The following is a 12712-nucleotide window of genomic DNA, read 5'->3' as shown; positions in this document are numbered from 1 at the left end:
ACTCAGGATGAAAAAATGCTATCTGCCTGGAGAAGGAATTGATGGAGTCTGAATGCAGATAGAAGCATACTTTTTTTTTTTTGCTTTATCTTTCTGTCTGTTTTCTTTCACAACATGAGTAATATAAAAATATGTTTTTCATGACTGTACATGTATGGCCTATATCAAATTGCTTGCCTTGTTGAGGGGAGTGGGGAGGGAGGGAAAGAATTTGGACCTCAAAATTGTAAATAAAAAAAAACGTAAAAATTATCTTTACATGTAATTGGAAGAAAATATAAAAAAAGAGGAGAAAAGATAATTAGTGGATTGTGAGAGGCTGAAGGCTAGCCAGTGGCAGAACTCTGAGGAGTATGGAGCTGGGGTGGGGTAGATATGGAGCCTCTTCTTTCTGGGCCTTGTCAAAGCTGTTTGCTTCCTTTCTTCCCTCTGTCCAGTTTAGCACTCTCGAGCTTAAACAAGCACACGGAGGCTGTGGTCTACTATAAGAAAGCCCTGGAGTTGGACCCAGACAATGACACATACAAATCAAACCTCAAGATAGCTGAACAGAAAATGAAGGAAACACCCAGCCCGGTAAGCTCCTGAAATTATTGTCTGCCTTGGTGTGATCAGGAGACTTTAATGGGGTGTACCTGAGTGTGGGAGAGGATGGCTTCTCTAAGTTATCCTAGATTGAAGGAACTGGGCAGTGCAGTGCACACCTCACAGGCCCAGCTCATTTGAAAACACAAATACCAATGGACTTTTCCAGATGGGAGGTACTGCTTCGTCTGGTAGCCTTTTGGAGGCATCTTGTTGCTCCACTTTATCCTGACTGTTCTTGAGCTTCGCACAGAATTGTTAAACTCTCATAATGTAGAAGGATAGGGTTTAACCTCCACTAAAGCGAGTATACCACAGCCAAGGATCCCTCCAGACTCTGTTTGGTACCCTCAGTGATAGAGAACTCGCTGCCTGTCAAGGCATCACATTCCACTGAGATAGCTCTTGTTGGCTGTTCCTTTATGTTGAGTTGATTCTACTCATTGCACTTTAGGACCAAGCAGGACAAGTCTAGTGCTTCAGTCCTTATGTATTTAACAGTGGCGGCCATCATCCCTCCCTTCCTTCTCCCCATTTGGGGGCATCTACTCCAGGCTAAATATCCTTAGTTTCTCAATGGCTCCATCCGTGGTAAAACCTTAGGTTCTCTTGATCACCCTCCCCTGATGGTGCTCCAGGGTCCCTCTTAAAATGTGGAACATAGCCTTGAATGAAGCACCTTAGATGGGCTGTCTGGAGGGTCCCATATGGTGGGATAAGGATCACTGTCATTCTGCCTTTTGTGCCTCTGGTTTGCATTGGGGTTTGTACAGTACAGGCTGTCTGTAGAATCTCATTCCATCCTTAAAAGATACTTGCCTCTGTATTTTTTTGTTTGTGGAGCAGTTAATGACACCTGTGTGTTATTTAGCCATTGACAAATGCTATCTAATAAAGTCTATTTCTGGTCTTTGCAGACAGGAGGTACTGGAGGCTTTGACCTAGCTGGCTTGCTGAATAACCCAGGCTTCATGAGTATGGTAATGACCTCATTCCCCTCTTGTCCTCTCTTCATAGATGGGGGGAGTTTGCACATTTCATTACTTTATAGGTTGCAGTCATAAAGACTCCACATTGCTAAGCTAGATAGCTTATGTAATTGTTGTAGATTTAACTACTGATTGGCACTTACAGTTATGCATTAGATGGGGGGGTGTTGAACTTCTTTCTCTCATTATTGATTAAAAATAAAATGCTACCGTTTAACCTAAAGGTTTATGATGGGGGGCCAAGATGGATAGGAAGCTTTCTAACCATGGAACTATTTTCTTTAATAGGCATCAAACCTCATGAATAATCCTCAAGTACAGCAACTGTAAGTAATACTCTCTCTTGCTTTTTCTTTTGAATCTTGATTTTTTTTTTTTTAAGATTTTAAAGAGTTGTGACAGTTCACAAGGCTGTCTTGTTATAGGAGAAGGTGGGAGAAATGGGCATATTGAAAAACTTGCTGAATCGACAGGGAGCCTGCCAAGCTCCAGCAGGGAGCCCCTTGAACTAGGCAAAGCAAAGGATCCAAAAGGGATTAATCTTAATTCTTTCCCAAGTCTCTTTTAACTGTCTGTCCTGCCAAGGACCTGGAATCAGAGGGACCAGAGTTGGCCTGTTTGTGAGTAATAAATCCTCTCCTTGCAGCATGTCTGGGATGATATCAGGTGGCCACAATCCTTTGGGAGCTGCTGGAGCCAGCCCTTCTCCAAATGACCTCGCCAGCCTCATCCAGGCGTAAGTTGATTTGCGTTTGTTAGGGGAGGAGGATGAAGCAGAGCTCTTAAAAATGGAAAAAAGTCACTCTGGATCAAGTCCATCTGTAGATCAGGACGAGCAGACGGAAGAACAAATGCCAGCCACCCCACATAATGAAACCAAAAGTCCTTACTCCCCCACCAGTAGTCAGCCTTGGACTTCAGCCGTGGTCTCCCAGATTCATGGAAGTCACTTACTAATGACAGCCTTGGGGCCTGTTCCGAGAAAGGGGTCTGTGCTAGCTCCGTCACTCCTCTTGCCGTGCTGTGGAAGACGATTCTTTCCCAAGCAATCCTAGTGGTTTACATAGACAAAGAAGGGGTTGGCTTTGACCCTCAAGGTCATGAACAGGCACCAGAATGCATTCTTAGGTCTCCTGAACATGTTGGGTGGCTGGCTGGCCTGGAGAGCAAATATGAAGGAACACTGTTGGACAGACTTTCCCTGAGCACCTACTGTATGTGAGGCATTACACTGGTGGTCCCCTTGTCTAGTCCCACTTTGGCCCCCTTCGAAAGGCCAATTACCATTGGTCAGTTCCCTGAAAGTTTTTCCCACCTGTGCTTTCCTCTTCTTGCATCATCCCTCTGCCAGCTCCAGTAGAAAAGCACTGCCAGACTTCTCTTCCCTGTTAGATCTGATGAGATCTGCTTGTGGCTTCCATTACTCAGGACCCTTCAGTAGTTTCTTACAGTCTCCTAACTGAAGTTCAGACTTTATTCAGTCTAGTGTCTGAGGTCCCCTCACGAACCACTCTTTTCACATGCTGTACAAGCTTTGTACATTGCTAATTCCACAGCTTCTCTGACTGATTTGTGCCCAAAATGCACTCTGGCATCTGCCTGTTGGATCTTTCCATCTCTTTTGAAGCACACTTCAAATGCCACCTATAGGAAACCTCCCTGGTTTTCTGTCCCCCACATTAGTGATGACCTTTTACCCCGGGACTTTACATAGTATGCTGCTTAGTACCTCTTTTATGCACTTATGTCTTACATTGTACATTTCTTTATCTGTGGCACATCTTAAATTCCACAACGACAAGGAAATCACATGTTTGAGTTTTAGGGATAGGGAAATACACTGAAATAACTATAATATGTAAAAGGTTTCCCTTTAGGTTGACTTAGGAAAAGTTTTGCCCTTGGCTTAGGACCTTCTTTCTCATACTCTATAAGGGAAGTGGTTTCTCTTTATTTCTCGGTCTGGCTTTGCTTTTGTCTCCCTCTACCTCTATGTCTCAGGATCAGTGCAGTTTGGCATTCTGCCATACTGTGATTGTGGTCTTAGACTTCAGCTAGGTACACACCAATACCAAATACCAGTGTTCTGGCTCTGATACCTACCTTCTTTCCCTGCTTTGCCCCATTACCTTTATACTGCAAATGTATTTCCCCCAAGGAAGTGGAAATTCATATTCAAAAGAGGAAAGAAAGAACCAGAGTTTTATTAAGTCCACTGAAAGGGACTTAAAACATTGTTTCTAGAGGATGGATCTGATGCCTCACAAGATTCCTAAAACTATTTTGATTAGTCCTCCCTGACTTCTCTCCAGTTTTCCTTATGTACTTCACTCTTATTCACATTTTGTCATGAATGAGAAGGGGGGACATCTGTCTCCCCCCAAAGACTCTTTTGCCAGCTTGGAACTGACTTGGTCAGATACTTTAAACGAAGTTTATTTGTCTGTTTGTCATCTCAGACTCATGCTTGGGAAACCAGAAAGCCTCTTCAGTCGTGGGTATCCCGTACCGCAGCCATATCTTTACACTTGTTTTCAAGTAACTGTCATTTCCATTGTTCTAGGGACCAGTATCACATGCCCTAAGACACAACATTAAAAGACAAATAGTACATAATAAGAGAGAACATAAGACATTTTCCCCCATCACCACCACCTTTGTCAGTGAACATAAGTGCATAAAAGAGGTACACAATGCTGCATGTTGTTCAAGGAAGGCATGTTAAGATTGGAGCAATTGAGGAAGGCTTAATGATTGGGAAAGGTAGGATTTTAATGGAGGTAGTGTGGAAGACATTCTAGGTGACTAGAATGGTGTGAAAAACAGTATAAACATGGGACAAGAGGAAGATAGGAGTCCAGTTTGGCTGGAGCTTAGAGTCCATGATTTTGGGGTAGTGTATTGGTGTGATCATGGAGGGCTTTGAATGTCAGTGCTTTATTTGATAAATATTAGGGAGATAAATTGGGGGTCAGGGTCATACAGGAAAGGAGGTACTGCTGTTCAGACTTGCAGTATTCTAGGCATGCTAGTGGAGTTTTTGAGGGAATAGATAGGACTTAGAAAGTTGAGAGCCTTCTAAAAATGTTGGGATGCAGTGATTACTTGGGAACCACTCACTGTATTTTAGAATTATAGGTAGAAAAAAAGAAAGCCAGGAATAGTGAGATACTTCATAGATTCTGGGAGAGCAGATTTCAAGATAATCAGAGAAAGGGTAGGTAGGATCTCACGGACTAAAATTCTACAGAAGTCAGCCCATGAGGGATGGGAAGAGTTCTACCATGCAATTCTGAAGACACAAAGAAAAACTATTTCAATGAAGAGAAAAAGGGGAGCCTGTCTAGAGAACACTGGATGCCCAGGGAACTCACGAAGCACCATAGGTTTTTTTGTTTTGTTTTTTTTTCCCCACCATAGGTTTTTAAAAGCCATGTGGTGTACAGACAGTGAACACCAAGGGGATGGGTCAAGGAAGATGACCACCCAAGTGTGGCGGAGGCCTCATAGGAGGTGTCCACAGTGCTAGTGTTCTGAGCGAGCTGGAACTGATGAGGAACGCTGGGGGCAACAACAAGGGTGATTTTTTTAAAGTTCTTTTTAGGCTTAAAGGAGGAAAAGTACTGCTTGGCACTCAGAAGAGATGAGACAATAGTGACTGATAATGGAGACAAGGCAGGGCTGCTCAACTCTTTATTTTGCTTCTGTTTTTTTCTGACAATAAGGATTATTATCTTTGCATGGAAAGGAATAGAACAAACATGGTTAAGAGGGGGTTGATGCCCTACATAGAATATCCAGCTGCCCTTGATGAGTGATGAGTTAAGTCACGTTATCCAAATTGACTTCATTCTGGGGAATTAAAAGAGCTGGTGATTGCCAACCCACTGTCCATGGCCTTTGAAAAAGACACTGCAGGACTGGATAAATACTGTCCAGATTGTCAAAAAGAGGAAGACAATGGCACCTGAAAATTATAGGCCAATGACTTTGACTTCACTTCCTAGCAAACACCTTAGCAGAGAGATGGCTAATGAAATCCTAGAAAAGGAAATGGTGGTGAGAGTTCTTGGCTTCAGTAGAAAATGCTGTAAATAGCATTTATCTAGATTTTAGCAAAACATTTGACATTAGCTCACCAGCTGTGCTTCTGGAAAAGGTGGAGAGATGTGGGCTCGTGAATAATAAGCTTGCTGAAGTCAAAACTGTTGAGTGGTCAGACCTAATGGGACCCAGTAATGGTTGGCTGGCACTTGAATGGAGGGCTGTTTAATACTTTTATCAGTGATTCAGATAAATGCATAAATGCCATGCCTCTCAGACTGATAGATGACACAAAGTTTGAGGGAGAGCTAACACTTCGAATGACTGTCAGAATTCAAAAAGATCTTGACAGGCTAGAGCAAATCTATGAAGATGAAATGTAATAGGAGCAAGTGCAATGTTGCTCATTTTTTGTTGAGAATATCGCATTCACCAATGTAAGATGGGTGGGTCATGATCAAACAGCAGACAAAAAGTGAATTGGGGGGTGTTAGTGGCCTGTAAGCTTGATGAGAGTGATCAGTATGCTGATGGTGCCCAGAAAAACTGATGTCATCTTAGACTGCATTAAGAAGAGGTATGGTAGCCAGGGAGGAATCAGGAAGGGAGAATCCTCTGTCCTATACACTGGCTGGTCAGTCCACCTCTGGAGTATTGTGTCCACTTCTGGGTACCTGATTTTAGGGAGGATGTTGATAAACTGAACATGTCCAGAGGAAGGTAACAGATGATAAAGGTCTCATGTTCAGGACTTGGGATGGTTTTACCTAGTGAGGGAGGGGATGTGGAACACAATGAGTTGTTTGCAGATATTTGAAGCTTGGTCCTGAAAGAGGGATTGGCCCCAGAAGGCTGATCTGTGGATTCTGTGGCAGTTGCAGAGGTGAATTTAGGTTTGATGTTAGGAAAAGCTTTCTAAGAATTGGCAGCACGGAGCAGGGGAATGGGCTGAGGGCTTGGTTTCCTCCTGTCAGCTGGGCTCTTCAAGAAGAGCCTGGATGGCCACATGCCGGTTCTTTTTTCAGGTAGATAGAGGCTGGGTTAGGAGGGTGATGAGCTTCCTTCCAGTTCTGAGTTCCTCTGATGGAAAGTAGAGAGGGCAACTAGAGGGCACTTGGGGTTTGAGCGAGGCTGCCTGGGATGGTAATGCTAGTGTCAGAGAGAAGAGGAGTGTGGTACCAGCGCCCAAGTCGGATTCCCAGAATTTAGAAATCCGGCCTTGTGCTAGTCTTTTTTCCTTTTGCACCATGAGCTTTTCTTACTCTTCCATCTCCTTTCTGCTCGAGTTGGGCTTTGTTTGTTCTAATGACATGTATTTGGTTTTGTTCCTCAGAGGCCAACAGTTTGCTCAGCAGATGCAGCAACAAAACCCAGAGTTGATAGAGCAGCTCAGAAGCCAAATTAGGAGTCGGACCCCCAGCGCCAGCAATGATGACCAGCAGGAGTGAACAGTGAAGGTACAAGTTTGGGGCCCGAGTAGGTGGCGTGACATCGTGGTGGAAAGAGTACTGACCTGAATCAGTACAAGATCTTGGGTTTGAGTCCTCATTTTGGCCCACAATTCATAGAACCTCAGAGTCGGGGAGGGGGAATCTGTGAGCTTGTTGTCTAATTCAGTCTTCCATCCAACCCCCCACCCCCTTTTTAATATTGTATTTTTTATTATTTTTTTTTTGGTGAGGCAATTGGGGTTAAGTGACTTGCCCAGGGTCACACAGCTAGTAAGTGTCAAGTTTCTGAGATCAGACTTGAACTCAGGTCCTCCTGACTCCAGGGCCGATGCTCTATCCACTGCGCCACCTAGCTGCCCCCCCCACCCCCTTTTAACATCTGTGACAAATAGTTTCCATCCTCTTCCTTAGGAGGAGGCAGCCAATAACATTTTTTATTGCCTCACAAAAAAGGTAAGGCTGTTCTCACAGTAGTTATTGGGCTAAGTACTATAAGTGTCGTGATCCCCATTTACTGAGGAGAAAAGCGACACCCCAAAAGGTTAGGTGATTGCTCCATAGTCACCTAACTGGTAATATTAGCAGACTTCAAAAGCTTTAAGATTTACAAATACTTTAAGGTTGACTTCTCATAGAGTCTCATTAAGTCAATACAAATTTTTTGATCCACATTTTGCTGATGAGGAAACAGTGGGAGATTATAAGAGGCAGTGAGTCTGTTTCCTCATCTGTAAAGTGGAGAGGATACCAGCACCTGCTTCCCAAGATTGTGGACAACAGGATTAAATCAGATAGTGCCCTCTGTGTACATTGAGAGTCCTAGTGATGAGTGACTTGCTCTAGTCACACAGCTAGTGATGCTCAGCTGGGATCGGAACCCAGCTCTCTCCAGGTGCCAAGTCCAGCGCCTTCCTAAGTGGCAAAGCTGGGGCACAAACTCCAGTCTTTAGACTTCATGTCTGGGACTCTTTGCATTACATGTTATCTTTCACCGTAAACATAATCATTATTCACATTTATATGTCCCTGATAGCTGCAAAGTACCTTTCTCACAATTTCTAAGCGAGGAAATTAGTGCCAGTGTTATCATCCCCATGAGAAAACTGAGGCTCTGAGAAGATAAGCCAGTTCCCCCTTGTCCCACAGCTAGCGGGATTTGATTCTAATCTAGATTTGAACCCAGGCCTCTGGACTGCATATCCAGCCCTCTTTCTGCAATGCCACATTGCCCTTTTCTTTTCATTCGGGGGAACTGCTATCTCCCTGTATTTCTGCCCATGGTCACTTAGCTTCTTGTCCTGTAATTTCCTCATGTGAGACAGGGATCAACTTGCAGAGCTGTCTGTCTTACAGACATATAGACACTCCATCAGCCCAGTGTGCAACTACTTCATGAGTTACTTTTTTGGATTAAAAAATCATCACTTGCTTGCTCACTCTGTGGTGAAGAAGCTGTCTCTAAATAGCTAAGTGTGTCCTCAGCATCAAAAATAGAACTTGTTGACCTTCAGTGGCAGAGCCTTAAAGAACGAATGAAGTTGCCTCTGTATCAGAGAGACTTTAGAGGGGGGCTTGATGGGGGCTCACCTGGACAGTATAAGGGAAAGTGGCATAATGAACATTGCTATAGCTTGAGTTCTTTAGAATTAAGGCATCGTATGTATGCAGGGGATTGCTATTTGGACGTAGAGCAGTACCTGCCTAGATTCGCAGGTGATCCTTCTTAGCATAGTCACTGACTGGCATCTTTTCTTAAAGATGTCTAGCGAATTTTATGGATATTGTTTGTAGTGGACTGTTCACACTACTGGATAGTACCAGATCCTCATCATCATTACCTATGCTTCAGTTAACTAGAAAAAAAAAATCTTGTTAGTAAAGGATTTAGGAGATAGGCTGGGGCTTCTTCATGAGCTAAGTTCCCATATAATTCAGCACAATGACGCCAAGAAAGTTAGTTCAAATGTAGGTGGAATTAGTTCTAGGCTTGTAATTGAAACAAGGGAGGTGTGATAGTCCCTCTAGGCTTTTTTTTACCTTACAAAAACCACATCTAGAGTCTTTAGGGTGTGACTGGTAAAAACCATTTCATAAGAGAACCAGGCTTGAAGAAAGGAAGACTCCCTGAGAGAAAGGGGTTTTGGAATATTTAAAAGACACTCATACAGAAGGTGGATTAGGGTTATTTTGTTCAACTCTAGAACGCAGGGCTAAGACAAATGGTGAAAGTTACAGGAAGGTAGAGTCCATGCCAATATAAAGAGTTTCCTAAGAAAAATTGAGCCATCTAGTTGGGAAACGGGCTTTCTCTGGAAGTAATGAGCCTTGGATTATTGGGGATGTTCTTGAAAGGCAGGCTGACCACTTTACTTTTTGAACCCCAGGCTTCCTTATTTATAAAATGGGGATAATAACACCTGAGAAGGCGATATGTTGTGGTAGAATGTGACTGGACTTGATTCCGGAATCCTGGGTTAGAATTATGAGTCTGCCACCTATAGTTGTGTGTTTTGGACAGTTTACTTCTCAGCCCTAAGGCTGAGAAACTGGAATGTACCTATCTACCTCAAAAGGTAGTTGTTAGATTCAATTGGGATAGTGGATCTAAAATTGATTCGTCAACCTTCAAAGTGCTTGCTATATGTTAGCTGTGTTGTTAGCTGTGGAAAGTGGGTTCTTTCTTCAAGTGAGGGTTCTAAGTGATCCCTGGGATTCCTCCCTACTTTGAGGTTCTTTGATTCAGAATATGGCTTAATTTTGAGGGTCAGATGGGATTTCTCATTCCTAGACCCATCCCAGTGCTTTGCACATTGTAGTCCCTTAATGAAGATTGGTTGGAGGGGGTTGCAGTGTTATGGTTTTCATTGGCTTTATGTTCTCTTAACAGCAGCACCATTGAGAATTGAGTCCTTCGATGTACAGACTGGAAGCCATGTGTTCTGCCATTTCTCCAGTTGGAATTTCCACAAGAGAAAAAGAAAAAAAAATTATTGGACCTGCATGTTAAGACGGATTCTTATTTTCCTTTTCTTTCCTTCTCCTCCTTCCCTCCGTTCCCCAGACTCTATCTTTTTCCGGAAAAAGAGCCAGCAAGCTGTAAACACAAACCAGCATCCACCCTCTTTCTAGCTCTCAGAAAGTCAGTTACTGAAGTGTTTTCTACTGTGGGGCCTATGGGTGGCTCTCGGCCCCATTTATGAGATGTTTCAAGTTTTCTGTTAAGAAGCCTCCACCATCTTGTGTTTGTGGGCCACGTACACTGGCTACCTGGGGCTTTGGGGGTTGTGTTCATCTCCTCTTTATTTTTTTAAAGGGGAAAAAAGTATTTTCTTTTATGATTAGAAGTCAGTTTCTAAACACAAACATCCTCTCAGGTTGCCTGGTGTTCCCAGTACTCCTCCAGCTGCGTGTCCTCCTGCGCACTGCCATTTACAACCAGGGGCGTAAAGATGTCTTCAGTGCAGTCTGGATTATCTGTATGCATGGGGAAAAGTTCAGTTGTGGATGTGTATCGAAGCTTTTGTGAACCTGAACCTTGTAGGGGGAGGGGGCAGTCTTATTGGGGTGCGTAAGACCAGTTTCTGTGACTTTCTTCAAATTGAGCATTTTGATAGGAACTTGTTTTTTTCCTCCGATCCTTTTTGCCAGTGATCTCACAAACATCCAGTCACATAATCATGATTTGTGCTTGGTGTCCACTCATTTCTCATTCGCCAGGCAGAGACTTGAGCTTCACGCATCAGTCTTATCACCCATCCATTGCCTATCTCACTGTCTCTTTGCACACAGGTGATATGGGGCACTTGGGTTTCTACTGGAGAGGAATATATCTGCACAATATCTCGCTTACTGTGCAAGGAGGGTGGGGCCGATGAGTGACAACAGAGCCAACAACTTGCATTGGTCGGCTGCTGGCCTCATGGAGGTGGCAAAGGGCAGCGCATTTTATAGGAACTTGCAGGGTGGCAAGGCTGCAGCTGCCCACTGAGCAATGGAATTAGCTGCTGTGCTGGGCAGTCATTGGGGTACCTCATTGAAGATCCTGGAGGCCTCCACTCACCGTGATCAGATAGAGTTTGGTAAAGGTGTGAGGGGGAGAAGAGAGGACAAGAAGGGGAGCGGGGAGCTGGCTGTAGGGGGGGGCAGGTCGGCAGGCTCTTAGTCTTGTATCAGGTAACTGAAGGGAAAGCTCCATAGTTAGAAAGGGCAGCCGCCCCCTGCGGCTTCCAGGGAGCTTCTTGGGGAAACAGATGAGCTTTGAGTGTTCTAGATAACTAGCAGGAAACAATGGTGATCACCTGTAACCCATCATCACCCACAATGTTTTAACTGTGGTGAAGACTGTAACATGTGGGGAATAAATAAACATTGTGACCTTTGTATTTGTCCTCACTTTGGTCCCTTTGTCATCACTCCCAAGTGCCTTGGGAGATCAGTGACCCAGAAGGCTGGGCCTGGGGCACAGGCTTCTGTTTGGTTTGGCTTCCCTGTGCAGTGCTGGTGACCTTGAGGAGTGTGTCCTTGGCCCAGTACTGCCTGGCAGAGATGCCAGCTGAGCAGCTGTTTTCTTTGCCCACCATGAGGTCAACCCATACACGGGTATAGAGCAAAGGAGCCACGAGAATACCACTCATGGGGCCTCAGAAGGGTATCCTGGAGCACTCAAAAAATGAGTCTTCGCTCATACTTCTTAACGTACTCTGAAACTTGGAGGATATGTGGAAACAGACTTGAGAAGTGCCATGGCCTTAGCCATACAGGGAATTAGTGTCAGAGCTGGGATTTGATTTGAACTTATAATACCCAGACGGCAAGTCCTGCCATGTTTTTGCTGCAAGTCCGCCTCGGCACACGACTGGAAGATGGGCTAATGTTATGCACAGTGACTCTGGAGTGGTTTTTGTTTTTTAAGTGTGGGCAGACCGTATAATTTTGAGGGTTTGCCTTTCCACTTAGCACTTTTCAAGGGTGGATTCTGTTGAGAACAGAACGTGACCTCACACCTTGTTCTTATAGTTAGTCAGCCTTAGGTTTCACCATGGCCGAGGCTCCAAGTGGTTTGAAATATCCTTTATTAGAACGTTATTGTTCACTTGGTCCAACCCTCTCGTGAGGAAGCAGGAGCCCACAGACAAAATGGCTTTTCCAGCATTACAGATTATGGCAGAGCTCAGATCTGATCCCAGATGGTTTTTTTGGTGGAAATAGAGCACTGGCCCACTATGGTATGCTGCCTTTCCCCACAAGATTATGTTGACATGGGGCAGTTTTCGTGCTGTGAGATGAACAGTTCAACTTTCCAGCAGATGGTTTCTTGGGGGGGTGGGGTGGGGAGATTTGTGAAGGAGATAATGGTTTAGAGCAGAAGGAGCCCCAGAACTCTTGAGTCATAGCAGCATGGCAGCTTCTTGTCCCATCTCTGTGACTGGAACCTGTGACTTGACCACCTCTTCTATGAGATATGGGGTGGTGGTAGACAGTCTCCAAGGGGCCTTGAACTCCAGTATTCTGAGTGTAGAACTTCTCTTAGAGGACCCATTGCCTTAAATGGGTGTCTTCTAACTTTTCCAGAACATTTTCACTTTTACTAGGAAGATGGTATATAGTGGAACAATCCCTGGGTTTGGAGACAGGAAGTTCTTG

The 12712-nt window shown here is 44.3% G+C and overlaps 1 protein-coding gene across 2 annotated transcripts in view; it reads left to right on the top strand.

The window, feature by feature from the left end:
• The window catches only part of SGTA (small glutamine rich tetratricopeptide repeat co-chaperone alpha), a 41892-nt gene extending 30443 nt beyond the window's left edge, over positions 1 to 11449 (top strand). The window contains exons 7-12 of one of the 2 annotated variants that reach the window (XM_043976293.1): positions 438 to 576; positions 1503 to 1565; positions 1863 to 1900; positions 2221 to 2310; positions 6952 to 7075; positions 9960 to 11449. In XM_043976293.1, coding sequence (XP_043832228.1) covers positions 438 to 576; positions 1503 to 1565; positions 1863 to 1900; positions 2221 to 2310; positions 6952 to 7066 — 445 coding nt within the window. In that variant the 3' untranslated portion in view covers positions 7067 to 7075; positions 9960 to 11449. Of the gene's footprint in view, positions 1 to 437; positions 577 to 1502; positions 1566 to 1862; positions 1901 to 2220; positions 2311 to 6951; positions 7076 to 9956 lie in introns of both variants that reach the window. The other variant, XM_043976292.1, reaches the window with a different exon arrangement.
• The last annotated feature ends 1263 nt before the right edge of the window (positions 11450 to 12712 follow it).

Source organism: Dromiciops gliroides, chromosome 1 (genome assembly GCF_019393635.1).
Source record: "Dromiciops gliroides isolate mDroGli1 chromosome 1, mDroGli1.pri, whole genome shotgun sequence".
Taxonomy (NCBI): Eukaryota; Metazoa; Chordata; class Mammalia; order Microbiotheria; family Microbiotheriidae; genus Dromiciops; species Dromiciops gliroides.
This window is presented reverse-complemented; position numbering and strand designations above follow the sequence as displayed.